The sequence below is a fragment of the Tachypleus tridentatus genome, chromosome 9 (genome assembly GCF_004210375.1).
Source record: "Tachypleus tridentatus isolate NWPU-2018 chromosome 9, ASM421037v1, whole genome shotgun sequence".
Taxonomy (NCBI): Eukaryota; Metazoa; Arthropoda; class Merostomata; order Xiphosura; family Limulidae; genus Tachypleus; species Tachypleus tridentatus.
The window spans coordinates 121,350,476-121,367,556 of NC_134833.1; the positions used below are offsets into that span (position 1 = coordinate 121,350,476).

Sequence of the window (17,081 nt, forward strand, 5' to 3'; positions counted from 1 at the left end):
TACTATTTAGAAATTTTTAGTGTATCCAGATTTGATAAGACATCTGGAAATTTCATGATATTTGGGGAATAACAAATACTGTGATGTATAAAAAAAAACATAATTGAGTCAGTCATTTAGTGTTTAGCCAGTTTGTTTATTTGTTTGAAGTTAAGCACTAAACAACACAATGGGCTATCTTTGCTCTGTCCACCACAAGTATTGGAACCCTGATTTTAGAGATGTAAGACATACCACTATAAGACATGTAAGACATACCACTATACCACTGGGGGATATTCAACCAATCATACAATGAGTTAGTTAGTTAGCTAGTTCAGTGTTTTTCGTTTTTATTGTGTTCATACTGTAGATATGAGAGTAAATTTAACAGGTAAGTGACTGTTAAGTTTTATTTTTGAATTAGGCCTATCAACAAATGTAGCCTGTAGGGGTTATTGGATATCAAAGAATTGAATAACTTGTTTAAATAAGTGGACTAGACAATAGAAACTATTAGAACAATAGGATAATGACTATTTATTTATTATACTATATGAATTTAGGATTTCAAAAATAGGTGAGGCTACATTTCAAAATTTTATTTTTCCTACAGTGTAATTTAGTTATAGAGTTATTTGTCATCATTGGCAGTGTTGGATACCTACACTTTATAAGAGTTTAAGAGAAGAATTGACAGTTTCCTGAACAAACAAGGACTAACTCAAATTTTTACTTTTTTAAAGAGTGGCTACACAAGAACAATCTTGAAGGACCAAATGGTCCCTTATTGTATGCTGATTGCATTATCTAACTATTTTTTATCTTGTGTGTTTAGTCTTCTCTCTGTTATATGAAACCCATCAGTAAATATATTGAAGTGTGAATTTGTTTTTACATATATTAGCTCTATTTTAAACTGTACCCAATAATAATGCATTTCACCTCATGTATTATACAAATTAAGGATGAATAACATAATAATCTAAATAATGGGTTAGGACTTGTTTTTATTTGTTTTTCATGCATCAAATGAGCTTTAAAGCATATTTACATCAGAACTAGATATCTCTTAAAATAGCATATTATAATTTTCTCTTGAGAGACAGATATCATAATAAAATGTATAGTATTATGGCTAAACCAAATGTTAGATGAATATTTTATTTAGTACTAAAGACAGAAATGATTTAATAAAAAAACAATTCTAACACGTGAGTGTTGCAATGATGATGCACTTATTTGTTTGTTTGGTATAAATCTACACAAAGGGCTATTTGTGTTTTGCCCACCACAAGTATAAAAACCTGATTTCTAGCAGTATAAGTCTACAGACATAACAGTGACACTGAAGGCCTTGTTTGAATCATCGTAATTTTCTCATCTTATTTGTTTATTGGGTCAAGTTATTATTGCTTAATTCTAAAGATGTAGTACAGAATGATAAAATATTCAAAGTAGAACATAATGTACTAATAGGTAAGCGTCAGAAAATTAAACTAAAAGAGTTTTTTAACTTAAGAAAAAACAAATTGTTTGAACAATAAATATAATACCACAAAATGTGCAGTATGTGCAGTGTGCGTACAGTTACTTCATGTGAGTTAAATACATCAGACCCAGGGAGAAGAAAGGTTCGAATTTTCTTTACTGTTGTTTTCATTCCTTCCTCTTTAAGGTAACAATTTCTTTTCTTTGTTTTTTGTTTTTTTTAGCTATTCACTGTGCTACTCCTCTGCCTCAACTTCCGGGAGGGAAGTACACTCTTTTAAATGAAACCACAACCTACCACAGCATAGCTGAGTTAGAATGTTTAAATGAGTTTCAAGTCTCTGGTCCCATGCCACTTATCAGATGTCAGGAAAATGGGAGCTGGAGTTTTCCACAAGCTAGTTGTGTTATTCAAGGTATGTGTTAATTGTTATTCATGTCCATAGCCAGGGTTTTATAAGGATGGGTCTATTGAAGACCCAAAAGGCACTATATATAGGGTGCCTGAAATATCTAGGACCATAGGCACTTCAATTAATTTTACAGAATGTATACCACATGTTGTCCTTATTCGTAATTCTAAACAGGTTTCATTCAATGCAATCTTCTCATGCTTTAGCAGTGCCATGATTAGTTACATATCTCAAATTAAAAAATAAAAGCTGCAAACACCTTTGGTTCCAGACTTTTTTGACTATGTATAATTGATACTAGAGGCTACATTAGCCATCATGGCACACAGCTGTACCTTGGGCTGTTCAGGTGTGTATGGGAAGAACATCTTCTCTAGCAGTAGCTTAAAAAATTAGTGCTAAAAGCTGTATTCTGAAGGCTTCTAGAGTATATGTATCTAGTTATTTTAGAATGTCGATTATAGACAAAATTACAGAATGAATCCAGGTAAAATGCAGTGAAACAAAGTACATAAAAATGTTAAGTAATAACAGCATTATTAAATAACTTAGTACTAATTGACACTAATTGTGGAAATTAGTAATTTTGTCTTGTAAAGAGACAATTTACCATTAAGAACTGGTTTGATGGAAACCTTTCTGTTCATGGGCCTGTTACTATTATTGTTATTTTACCCAAACAGTACTATAATTTCCAGGCTTTATACCAAGCAAGATATTTTTATGGAAAAATAATCTTTATTAACTGTGTAAAAACTTCTATTTTTGCCCAACTAGTGGTGTAGCAGGTAAATATAGTACAGAATGAGAGTAAAAAAGTTAATAAACTAGTAATTTATTCATCCCCCTAAAACTGAGATAATTTATAGAATGATAAAACATTTATAATACCATTAAAAAGTCAACCAAACAAGCACTGTAAACAGCTTTGTGTGATTTTACTATTTTTATATATTTTGCAATTTTACTTGTAAATTTTCTTGGAAAGGAACATTTACAGTGCAAGTGTAGTATCTTGAATGAAAAGTTGGTCTTGTTTGTTTATTGATATTTGTACAGAGCTAATCGATAGCTATCGGCATTTCCCATCCCTAATTCTGAAGTGATAGATTAGAGAGACAGTAGCTAGTCAACACCAACTTGTGTACTGTTACAATCAAACAGTGATATTTTACCATCACTTTTATAAAGTACCAACATTCTGAAAATGCAGAGCAGGATTTTTAAAAAACATTTTAATAATGAACACAAGCTTCAAATCACTGGTACAGAACACTAGTCACAAGCCAGGGAGACTATGAATATTTCATTTTTGATGAATGATACATAAAGATTGCCTGAAGTTCATTTGATGAGTTATATAGTAAACACTGACAATTTGTAGTCAGAAAATTAAACAAGTTTTTGTCCAAAACTTTGATTAAATCTCATAAATCACAGTTTATTTCCTTGAGAAAAAATTAAATGTGAACTTTATTCAATAATGAAGGACTTATGTTCACAGTGTGTACAGAAATATCATGCCGCCATATTTGTGGGATAACATGGTACATAAATTCAATTTTTGAAAGATTCAGTGGTAAACAGATTATAAAATGGCTAATACAAAAAAGTAAGGGAAAATGTAAGTATATCAACAGTTTGGACCTTCTTATTATGTATTCTATATAGAGAAACTTAAAGCAGTTGAAATGACTTGAATCTGATCAAGATCTGCTTATATATATATATATATATATATCACATTTTGCTGATAAAGAATTGGTAGTAGGTGGTGAGGACTAACTGCCTTTCCTCTAGTCTTTCACTGCTACATTAGGGATGGCTAACACAGATGGCCTTCATGTAGTTTTGCTTGAACTTCAAAACAAACTATTTTTGTTGACATATTAACACACAATCTCTTCCTCAACCAGAGGTGCATTAATGGTATGGAACAAACATAAAAAATTCAATATTTATTCATATTTGGTGAACTTGTGTAGGATATAGCACATCATCAACAGAAACCCCATAGTTAATAACAGTACTTCTTGTTATGTAACCCATGAGTCTGCCACAAGAGCCTTTTTTTTCATTGCCTATCATTGCATCTGTGAAGTCAAGTATGTCTTCCAGAGATAGTTACAAACTCCACCTATCACAACTGGAACTTTGTTACTGTTCTACATCTTATCATCAGTCATCTTCATTCCCTATATTATTACCACATGCAAGGTTCTGGGGCTTTTGACCTAGAACCTGTGTAATTACTGTGTATGCTATCACAGTGGATTTTTTGACAGCCATCGTTGAGGCAAGCCCATCTATCATGTCAAAAGGTGATGTGGCAGTACTCAAAAGTAAGTTTGGTGCTGACAAGGAGAGTAGCAATAACAGTAATAGTCTTTCTTCAGATTGGAAGAGCAAAAACAAGGCTTCCAATTTCAAATGGATTATGAAGAAATGTTGCACAATTTGGTTTTAGAATCTAAAGACAAACAGTTACTGTGTGTAATTGTTTTTGGTATGATGATGTGACCACTCCAAAACCCTGGGTCTTTTCAACAGCGCATAACTCCCAACTAAAATATGTTACTATCACATAAATTTAATATTTGGATACAGGATTTTCCAGACTTTCCAACTGTTTGTGCAATGCCTCCAAGAAACACTTTCTTGTTCATTAGTTTCTTACCCAAGAACACTACTTCACACCAGATTGATCTTTTTTATTAAGTACCTATCTAAACAGTGGGCCATCTATAAATTTAATATTTGGATACAGGATATTCCAGACTTTCCAACTGTTTGTGTAACACCTCCTTGTTCATTAGTTTCTTAAACACTACTTCACCAGATTGATCTTTTTTATTAAGTACCTATCTAAACAGTGGGCCATCTATAAATTTAATATTTGGATACAGGATATTCCAGACTTTCCAACTGTTTGTGCAACGCCTCCAAGAAACACTTTCTTGTTCATTAGTTTCTTACCCAAGAACACTACTTCACACCAGATTGATCTTTTTTATTAAGTACCTACCTAAACAGTGGGCCATCTATGATGTATCAACCATGAATATAGAAATTGGTGGGCAGGTTAAGGGAGAGATCCTCTTTAATGTACATTGTGCATGGAACAAATGTTTACACTCTTAAGGAATTTGGTCTTTATCTTAGGAAGTCTAGGAGTGTACAGATGCCTACAACCAAATGGCACTGTTTATTCATATAAAAATACAAGTAGATGAATAAATAACTTCATTGTTTACTAGTACCTGAAATAATTCAAGTAAATTTTATGCCAAGACTTTGATGTTTTACAATTGTCTTAATTAATATTATATGCTTTAAAACACATAATCATATTATTAAGCTCATATCATTGAATATCTTTCCAATTAATAGCTTTCCACTTTTGAGAATTAATTTGGAACATTTACATTTATTTGTAAATACAAATGTAGCCACCTGTGCTTTTACTACTTATGATGGTTTGAAATTTATGAATGTCTTTTGTTGTTGTTGTCGTTGTTATATTCTGGTTGATGAGCAGTAGTTTATGAGCTGAAATCCTAGTTTCAATTCATCACAAAGGACAAAGCACAATAAAATTGCCATGACAATACACTCTCCAATCCCAGTGTGAAAAAGGAATTGATTTATTTTAAAAAGAAACAATTTACATTTTATAGATTTTATATATTTAAGCAGTAATGTGCAGAAGAAATTAAAATGGCTAATTAATAAAAAAGTGTCACTTTTGAAGTATTAAGGCAAGAGGCAAGACTTGGGGGGATGTTAAGGTAGAATATGGTAAGTGTTATTGCCAGGAACTTGAAATTCTCTATTTTGTTTTAAAAAAATTCATTTTGTAGAATTTTTTATTACATCAGAATGATTTTTAAGAAATTTAAAAGTGTCCTGTTTAGCTGGATGATGTAAATTTTAAGAGGTTAGTCCAGTTCATTAGGTTTTCAAACAAATATACATATTCTTCCAGATAAATGCATTTTTGTATATAATATAACATCTCTCATTAATCTAAAATGTTTACATAAATTGCAGTAAATCTATAATTAATTCATTTTTTAGTTTATGAATATCATCACAATATATTTTGTGCACAATGTTTCCAAAACAACTTTTACGTATTATGCCCATAATTTATCTTATTGGATTACAAACTCATGCCTAATTATGTTACAACTTATATTTGCACATTCAACTTAAGTTATTACATCCCACATTTTTCTTAATTGTTATATTATATTTGAATGTTCAATGTTTTAAGATTGAAAGGTATAAAAAAATCACCACATTTGTATTTAGTCTTCACTTCATCAGAATTATTTTGTCTTACAGCTGAGACTGATGCAAATATGAAACAGTTGGGGGATGGAAATGACTTTACCCTTGGTTAGTATTTTCCTTGTTTTGTTAATATTTGGATGTGCTTGTTAATGAACATTGTACTTTTTTTAACATATACTATGGATGGTATTATGATGTGTTGCTAAGTTATTTAAATGACATATTAAAGTCTTGCTTAACAAGTCTTGGCTCTTGAAAACAAAATCTAAATATTAGTGTAGTTGCTTCTCATTCATTTTTAAATTATCTCTGTCATTTGGTTGATTCTTTTTTTATTATTCTAAAAAGATAATGCAAACAACTGTCCACTTAATGAAAGGAAAAGGTTACATTTTTTCAACCAGAAGTTTTGCAACTTGCATGGTTTCACAAATCAAGTGATAGGGTATAAGCTACAAAACAATCATTTTGTAACTATTTCACTGAATTAAAGTATTTCCCCCCAAATCGCAAGAATACTTGAGAGAACTAGAAATTCTGGAAGTTTCTGGCCATAACTCGTTAGCACCACTTTACTCAAAAAATCACTCTAGTAAACAATAAAGTGTTTAAATGAAAACTCTAAGTACATTTTTACAAAAATATGTATTTGTTTATTGTCCTATCATTGTTTAATAACATAACTGTGGAAGCTCACCAGTAGCACAGCAATATGTCTGTGACTCTCACCATTAGAATCCAGGTTTCGATAATTATGGTAGGCAGAGCACAGATAGCCCATCATGTAGCTTCGTGCTTAATTACAAACAAACAATAATTGTGGAAAGATCATTAATATAAATTTCCGTGTGTGTGTGTGTGGATATACATATATCAAGTGGCTATTATGTTTTTGTTCACTTGAAATCGTTAGGATTACTACTGTATTAATGCAACTTGCTGTCGCACTTTCCATATTAAAAAAACTGCTGCTGTCTTGAAAGGTGTTTCTTAAGGTTTTAAAAGAATTAACCAAAGATTGTTTTTGTTATTCTATTAAGGCTTTTATTTATCCTGTTTTAAATCTTTGATACTTTAAGCAACCTGAGTGATATTTTATAACTGAAAACTTGCAATATTAAATCTCTTTTTGTTGTTGTTATTTTACAGAAAAAACACCTACTTAACTTTCAACTGTGATAATTTAATTCATGCTAAATAGCGGGTTCAGTTGGACATCTAAGTAATAATATTATTAATTAATAAATAATAATATTATTCTAATACTCATTCTCTCTTTTTTTAAATTTTAACCTTTTCAGTCTACCATACTTCAGGAGTGAACTAAAATTAACACTAATGCTTATTATCATCTTCCCTGTATACAAGATGTGTCAGCTAGTGTTTTTATCTGAGAAATTGAAGGGAAATAGGTATTTACAATTTATTTATCAGGCTAGTTTTTGAAATGGACTTTTTTTCAGGTATTGTTATTGGAATTGTACCGCTGGGGATTGTTATGATTCTGTTTGTGACTGGCTTTATCATACTGAGAAGGTGAGTCATAAACATTGCATCTTGAAATTTTATTAGTAGCAGATCAACAAAATACAACAATTAAATAAATTTAGTATTGTGACTGACAGGAATAAGATAAAAATATGGAAGCCTAACTATTTTAACTAGATCTTTGAATTTATAAATATATCATACAAATATTGTTAATGGTGATGTTATATTGGAGAAAATAAAACACTAAATTTATCTGTTTTATTTACTGCATTCCAAATTGAAAACAGTTTTATCATATGGACTATTCCAAAGTGTTATGAATTAGAACTCTTAACTGAAGAACAGATAGCAGTTGTAATACATGGACTACATTTGAACATTTCACTAAGTAGATATTAATGGACAATTGGTAATAGTTGTGACTCATGGATTATCTTTGACAAAAACTGGAATATTTGATTAGAGAAAGGACAACAAAAGTGACTGTGAATTATATATGATATTGTCTTGAATTAAAACTCTTAACCGATGAATTAGTAATCGTTATATTAATTTACAGTCTATAAGTAAAACATGACCTATGGTCTGTGAGTTTTGAAACTAGTACTTTGAACAAAATGATTTTAAACTATAACCAATATACTAGATTGCCTGAGAGACATGAGATGTATAAAAGTAAGAATAAACAAAAAAATAAAAAACACAGTAGCTTTATGGTTTGTAATACTTAATCTTTCCTAGTGAGCTTGACCATATAATCAGGACCATGGGAAGCAGTCAGGCCATGACCTGACCACTTTTTCATGGAATGTATGAGCTATACAATATATGTATTAAAACTTATTTCTTTTAATGCATTACTTTATGCCATGTGCTTGCAGTATTTGTAGTTAAAGTGCTCAAGCTCCAATATCATAGCATTAGATTTTCAAAAATGTTCTGGGAGGGCATTCCCCCAGATTCCTCCAGAAATAGCTTTTTTCATATCTGAGTATTGTGCTTTTTCCACATCATGTGTCACACTGTTTAGCTATGGCAATGGCCTGACCACTCAAAACTTTCTTGGTATGGTAATGATAATTCTATTTAAATGAGTGGCCTGTGTCAGTAAGTCTTTGTGAGTTCATGGGAGAGGGAGAAACGGGTGTCATTGCTATAATAATAACTGTATATAGACAGACATAAGCAGAGAAAGCTGAGTAATTTTGGAAATTCTTGTTAAACGTTATCTAGGAACTGCTTGGATATATTTTCAGTTGAGAATAAGAGAAGTTTAAGTTTACATAGCATAGTATTTTAAGAATATTATTTACAAGCTAACTGAAACAATATTAAAAAAAACTAAAGGTTTTACTTGTGTATCCTACTGTCCATTTTATTAGAACTGCTATCCAATTTTAAGATAAATCATCTTTTGCCATAATAAAAGTTTGGCATAAGTCCACAAGATGCTGAAGGTGTTTTCTGCAACTGCAGTTCACTGTTTGAGAAATATAATATGTTCACAGTTGTTTGGCTGCATGTGGCCTAGTGGTTAACATGCTCAGACTATGAATCTGAAGGTTCATGGCTCTCATTCTGTTGCTACAAAAATGTGCCCCACACTTTGGAATCTTTGGAGCTATGTAAGAATGATGGTAAAAATTCTATTATTCCATCAGTCAAAAGTTAGTAATGGGTGCTGTTGACTATCATGATTTTTCTAATATGATGTACTCCCACTGTAATATTCATGAACAAAGAGTCAAGTTTGTCTCATCACTATAAATAAATATGTCTTAACTTTTGCAGTACTGCAGCCAAAGTAACCCTTTGAGGACAAGAATGTTACAGTGTCTGTACAATCTTTAATTTCGTGATTGAAACAGTGCTTGCTATCTTTGCAGTTACAACTGGCAAATAAACATTGTCAAAATGTTAGTATCTGTAAGCTCACCTTGGTGTTCATTATAGAGAGAAGCCATGCCAGCTATTTGGAGGCAGTGGTTCAGGCTGAGAACTTAAAGGTTACACTGAAAAGGATCTGTAGTTTTGAATATTAAATGTAATGTGGTAATAACAAGTTTTATATTTCCAAACGTTTCTAAGTCTGTATATAAATCATTCTCAAAATCACAATAATTGGCTTCTTTTACATTTTATTTTCAAAATTGCATATAATTATATTGAAAATGAATGAAAACAGGAGGTAGTTCTCACTTATTCTTTAGAAATAGTAATAATGAACAAGACATACCATCAAAACATAACATTTCTACTAAATATATGCTGTCATTCAAACTTTATCTCAGAAAAGATGGTCTGGGCTGGGTGAAGAAAAAGGAGATTCAATATGTTACCATATGTACCCAAATTTCTAGATGAATTTTAGTGAAAACAAATGTATATTATATTTGGAAATATTACAGTAGTTGCCTCCTCTCTAACCTACCAACCCAAAATTAGGAATAGCTCTATTCACTTAGTCCTTATGTATCAACAAAAGTCTAAATAAAATGTAAATACAAAACCATTGCACTTGTTATGGGAGATAACTGAAATCAGTGATGTGTCCTACATTAATTTCAGAAAAACATGAGCACAGACAATTGATTAGATTATTGCATCATCATGTTTGATGATTCTATGTCTATCAAGATGGAAATGCAGATATTTAGACATGATAAGACAGCAAATTTTACTTGTGCTGTATAAAACACTTTCCAACTCCTGCTTTGAAAATGTTCCAACATCATTATAATACCTCCATAATATTAAACTGACAAAACAACAGAGAGAGGGTCATGTAGTTTCATTTATGTTTTTACTCTACTGTCAGTACTTTAAAGATGAAACACAACTGAACAACCATGGTATATGCTTTCATTTATTCACTGTTCCATATTTGTGCTCAGAGCACCACTTACACCATGCTTTCTTGTTTGTAAGTGAGAGAAGCAATTTCAGAACTGGTTGTCAAATACCAGTTTTTATAATGTTCTTTAAGTGGTATGGTTTAAAATCATTGTTGGAGTAATCAATCAACTGGAACATCTGTTACATTTTACAAATTTTTCATATATTTTTTTCTTCTCTGTCAGCCTCTCACCAGCAATTGGTGGCCACAGTTGTTTTCTAATAGCAAATATATTTTCCTTAGATTACTACTATTGGTTACTTGGATGATAATTGCCTTTTATAAGTCAATTTGAAAAAAATTGTCTTTGACGATGGTGCTTCTGCTAAATATGGAGAGATCCATTGTCTTGTATATCAACCATGATATATAACCACATTCTATCACTAGAAGGCTCAAGCACTTACCTTATACTTTATATGATCAATCTGTTTTGCATACACAACTAAAGGAAATGTTTTACAGTTTTGTGTTTGGATTGGTACCAAAATAGTAACCAATTTATAGCAGTGCAACAGCCAGGCATGAATTTCTTGGTAAGCCTACAGTTAAAATAAACAAGCAGAAAGTGTACAAATCTTTAGAGGACCAAGTTACAAGGGACTGAAAGAAGTGTTACATAGAATGTACTTGAATATAAAACCATCACACAGTTGGTAATTGGGTGGGTCATGGCTGTGCCACTTGTTTGTGAAGATGATAGGTTTTTCATTGCTATCCATTTTTAAGTTTCCTGTTGATTTGATAGATTAAATACTCTCTGAATCTACCTGTTTTAAAGTTCAATGAATTTATTAATTTTTATTCTTTTAATTTTTAATAATAAACACAAAGATGTGTATTATTGTTTAATTTTATTGTTCTTATTATTACAGAAGACGATGTTCTTTAGAAAAACAATGTACTTCACTCTCTTCAAAAGAACTGGACAGCTTTGTTTCATCCTCCTACCTGGCCAGTACAAACACTTTAACTAATAATTCACTTTATCCAAACAAACATCACTGCTCAGAATTGCCATTAGAAAATAACAATCAGGAGTCTGGAGGTGTTAATTCAACCAACAAGGACATTGGTATCTCTGGAAACATTGAACCTTCAAACTACTATAGCCCTCCAAATTTAACTCCTCTTAAAAAAAGTGGTAATTCTTCAACCAATAAAAGTTCAACTTCTGAAGAAACTATTTATCAAGATATTCACCTCTGTAAAAATTATTTAAATTATTCTGAAATCAAACAAAAAAGAATGGATAATAAATACTATAACAATACAGAGTTCTTGTTAGATGGAGGTAAGGAAAAAAGAGAAGTTAATCTGTTTCCTTCTACACATGAATCCAGTTCTAAGTCTTCCACACCAGTAGTACTAGATCCTGCTGTTTTAGCTTTGTATGCAAAAGTGGATTTTGACAAAAAAAGGGCAAAAAATTTAGAAACTTGGCACACTTCTGGTGGATTTGAGTTTGATAAAGGAAAAGCTTTGAATACAGATTCAAGAAAGGAGAATTCTGATACTTTGAGTTTTTCACAATCTATGAAATTTAGTAGCAATGATGCTAAAACTTCAGGTCTATCCAATGCTGTACCTTTTAGATTATGTGAGCATTCAGTAATCCCAGCAAAAGAGGAAACAGATTGTTTAGGAAGTGATAGAAATCACACAGATAGCAATCATATTCTTCTGTCTGAAGAACCGTGTGTTTTTCTTGACAATGCTATCTATGCTGGAGATGACAATAATGCTACTATTATGATTGAGAATGATTTATATTCCACGATTTGATAGAAAGTTTTTACTGTCTTAATAAAATATGTTAAACAATTTCTGAAATGTTTATTTACAGGACTTGCTCAGGAAGGGTGTGAATATAGTGACTAACACCACTGTCCCTGTTTTCTTGAGAAATCTGGTATCAGTCAGTTAAGACAGCTTTAAAAAAGAATGCACTAAACACCATAAAGTAAATAAAATCCTGGATCAGCTTTGGTTTGTAAAGATATTTGGTTTATTTTTGTTTTTATGAAATATATAATTATGAGAATAATTTTGTCCATGCTTATCTAAGCAAAATAATTATTTAGCATTAATATCATAAATAAATTGAATGTATTACTATTATAACTATCACATGAAATTTATTATGAGATCTGAATAAGCTACCTTACAACATAGGTGAGTGGTATGTGTTGTATGTTTGTTGTTCATATTGGGCATTGTAGTTGTTTAATCCAGTGTTTCTTTTTTTTGTGAATTACTAGTGTTTATCAGACTTGAAGGCTTGCATAGTGATTGAGTAATGATTTTGTAATGGTTGAGTCACACATAGGTGATGTTCTACATATATAAGATAACTAAGAATGGTAAGCCCTAAAGACTAAAAAGAATAAAAATATTGTAAATATTGTAAAGTGATTTAGGATTAATAATTAAGGCACTGAACAAGAATGTGGCAAATAATTTTAGGTGCATCTTTGCAAGACAATCATTAAATAATATCACTGATACTCATTTTAAATAAGATCGAATGCAAGTAAATAGAGCAAAGACAGGAATAGATGCCTATTGTAGATACAAAATTAGAAGAATCATAGACAAGTTAAAATTTCAAAAGTGAAGTGACCATAGAAAAACAGATACCCAGTGTCATGTGTAAGTATTTGGTTAAGCTGTTGTGAACATCTGAAACACTCAGTGGAGATCAAAAGAAGATCGTTGATAAGCACACTTGACAAAATGATCAATACGTTTATACCTAATGCTCACAAAGAGATGAATCTTACCCTGGAACCTAGGTGTTCTAGTTGATTTAAGATTGAGGCAGCATTCCAAAATCAAGACAGGCCATGAGAAGAAAGAAAATAAAGCTTGGAAGCTGCTTTTAGAATCATTAAGAATATATACAGGAGAAAAGCTGGGTCCATCAATATTAATCCAATGCACAGCAAGTAGAAAAGTTATAAATTTGATGAAAAAAATATCTTCATGAAGTCAGAGATGCAGTAAGATTGAATTATGCTCAAGGTTTGCACATATAAAATAGATGCAGTATGACCATTATACAAAATAAAATAACCAAAATATGAATGAGGCTCTTGTATAAAATAAACAAAAAAAAAATACATTTTAGACATAGGGGAGAAGCCATCCATTGTATGGTAATTCAACAATTCAAGTTATTAGAGAAGAAGAGTAATGAATTACAGTATGTTTTACATATCTTTCTGTGTTTATCTTAGCAGGGAAAAGATGGATGGCATATTTTAGAGGAACTGATAAATGACTTCAATATCAGTGCTAAAAGTAATGGTGTTTGTGGTCATAAAGGTAGGATCAGAAAGTAATGACAGATAAACTTAAAAGTCTAAGACTAAATAAACCCTGAAGAAAATTCCATTGATGGTCAATAATGAGTTTAGCCACCAAAATAACAGGAGCAATATTAGGAATGCATGACAAGTTACACAGATTTACATGCAAAGCATATGATTATTGTTACATAGGAAATGGCAGAGCAATCAAAAAGTACATTTAATCAGATGTAAATAAATTAAACTCTAATTCAATGCAATACGAGTGTCTGTCAGCCTCAAGTGGAGCCAGAAACAGCTCTTGGTAACAGTTATCTACCAAATGTAAAATATATGATATATCATGTCAATGTGTAAAGTAACTCTAAAGTAATAATAATCCTAGACATTTTTTCGTTTATCATGTGAAAAGTAATAAAATAATCAAAAGCTAACTTCATTTGTTAAATTGTAAAAATCAGATGGATATGTGCATTTGAAACAAAACATCAATTAATAATCCAGGTATACGAGGGCTGTTCAAAAAATACGCGGACTGACATCATAAAACAAAATGTACTTTATTTAGAAGTTACAGGTCTGGGACCCCTTCAAAGTACTCTCCTCCCCAACGCACACACTTATCCCAACGGTGTTTCCACTTGTTGAAACAGTCCTGGTACGCTTCTTTTGTAATGTCCTCCAGCTCCTTCGTCGCATTTGCCTTAATCTCGGGAATCATCTCAAATCTTCTTCCTTTCAAGGGTCTTTTGAGTTTGGGGAACAAGAAAAATTGCAAGGAGCAAGGTCAGGTGAGTAAGGGGGGTGGGGAAGAACAATGATCGAGTGTTTGGCCAAAAACTCACGAATTCTGAGGCACAAATTTCGCAGCAACGCAGTGCATCTTCAATGTTTCGGTCAAAATCTCGAAACAAGATCTAACTGATATCCCACACTCTTCAGCAAGCTCCCTGACAATCAGATGTCGATTTGCTCGCACCAGGGTGTTGATTTTGTCGACGTGTGGGTCGTCAGTTGACGTGGAAGGATGTCCAGGACGCTCATCATCTTCAATGGACTGTCGACCATCCTTAAAACATTCATGCCACTTGAAACATGCTGTACGCTTCATAGCAACATCACTGTAAGCCATGTTAAGCATAGCAAAAGTTTCAGTCGCAGATTTTCCAAGTTTAACACAAAATTTCATAGCAAGTAGTTGCTCCTTCAGGTCATTCATTCTGAAATCCGCCAAACGAAAAAGCCGCACTTCACTTAAAACCGCGTAGCTAATACACAAATGAAGATATCTGCAATCGAGAAATGGCGTCGTAATCAGCTGATCTGTGCGAACCTAGCGACACCAAGCGAATTCCCCTGGAACCAACTGGAGCCGCGCAATTCAAACAGTCCTCGTATTTTTTTAACAGACCTCGTATAGTTCAACCAAAACGTTTGGGAGAGTTGAACAGAGAAATCTGTTATTACAGACCTGTTAGAATATACAAATATCAACAGCATAAATGCCAACTGGATAAATTTTTTTTCCTGATCAAACAACATGATACTGAAAAGTGTTCATCTGGGTTTCAAAAAATTAAAAATGCTCTTGATGACAAGAAAACACCAATAATTTGAGAACCAGTAGAGAAGTGAGCATCACCAAGTTTGACAATAAAGGTTTTATTGTAGATGAAACTATTCAGTTACTTCAAAATATAATTATGAAACCCCAACCAACAATGAACATCAAATTGCTATCAAACGAAACATGAACACCAAGAGGAAAAAGAAATCAGCATGATCATAGGATAATGAAACCTACAGTGACCAAGTAAGAGAAAGTAATGAAATTCCTAGAACTAGGTTAGCTGAATATTAATTAGGTGTTCAGATGTTTTAACAATGTAAAAAGACAGGGACATTGGATGCTGACAGTTTACAATAATTATCTCCTAAGACATAGGTATAAGCATATTTTCAGAAGGGTGTATAAACTCTTATAACCAAACTATTATTAAATATAGCCATATAGTGAAAACTTGCCATTGAGAAGGAAGGTTAATGCAATAATTATTTTCTTTAGCAAGTCTCTATGAATTAGAAAATGGAGAAGGATGAAGTATAACTTTTTGCTAAATGAGAATAGAAAGAACCTCACCCACCACAAGCTAGAAAACATTAAAAGCAAGACTTTGAATGTGCTGAAAGATCCTAAAAACTTTTTAATCTTAGGAAAGATGAATGTCATAAATTATTGAGGAAAACCTTTCATCAGCTTAGAAATTCTAATGTAGTATTTTAACCTGGGCAGAGATTTGAAAGATGTTTTTAGGTTCCTTGGCTGAAGTACTCAATAAGCCATATACACACACACACACACACGTTGTGATGCATAGACATAAACCTCACTGCATTCAGACATTCCACCCAGAAATAATTTTAAGAGAAATCTCCTAGAAATTATTTGCTAGAATGTCAGCTGAGGTAATAATAGGAGCATAGATCTCTCAGATGAGTGTCTATGTCTGAATTATAAATTTTGGTGAGAGTAAAAATTCTGAAGGTCAACTGAAAAGTGATTAAGAGGAAACAAAGGAAGTTGCCACTGTAAAAGTTATCCACAAACATGTGTTACTAAATTGGTTGGAAAAACATTTAACATCCAAAGCATACTACAAGCAAATTTGAGTATCCAGTGTGTAGGAGTAAGATAATTAAAAAGAACAAAACCTTATTGTTCAAAGATGTAACCACTGATATCATTATAGGTAGATCTCCAAAGTCGATAGTGGATAATGAATCTCTACATATAAATAAATAAGTTAGAAAAAATCTTGGAAAACATGAAGTTAGCCAATGTGGGAGTGGTTAGCTGTAGTAGGTGATATTTCAAAAGAGTTACACAATTTAATAGAGATAAAGAGAATAATTTGTCTTGTAAAAGGGTGTCCTAAAGTAATTGAACCTGTCTGTGTGGACTTTGAAGTTTGTAATACAACTGTTATAACCCATTAACAATTCTATTGCAAATTGTACAGTATGAAACAAGTAGAAAAAACAGTTAATCTTGTTGATTGGATCTAAAATAATTAAATCAAACTGTGTGGACTTGTGACAAGAAAAAGTATTATTTGGAGTTTTAGATACAACTGTGATATTCCATGGTGTAAAGAAGCTTTGTATATATGTTTGACTTATTTCAAATATATTATTTTAAAACTA

General features: G+C 31.8%; 1 protein-coding gene across 3 annotated transcripts in view; it reads left to right on the plus strand.

Moving 5' to 3' along the window:
• LOC143226220 (CUB and sushi domain-containing protein 1-like) overlaps positions 1-17,081 on the plus strand; it is a 64,663-nt gene extending 47,582 nt beyond the window's left edge. For 2 of the 3 annotated variants that reach the window (XM_076456955.1, XM_076456956.1), the window contains 4 exons: positions 1,695-1,886; positions 6,231-6,284; positions 7,643-7,715; positions 11,442-17,081. In XM_076456955.1, the coding sequence (XP_076313070.1) occupies positions 1,695-1,886; positions 6,231-6,284; positions 7,643-7,715; positions 11,442-12,351 (1,229 nt within the window). In that variant the 3' untranslated portion in view covers positions 12,352-17,081. The remainder of the gene's footprint in view (positions 1-1,694; positions 1,887-6,230; positions 6,285-7,642; positions 7,716-11,441) is intronic. The other variant, XM_076456957.1, reaches the window with a different exon arrangement.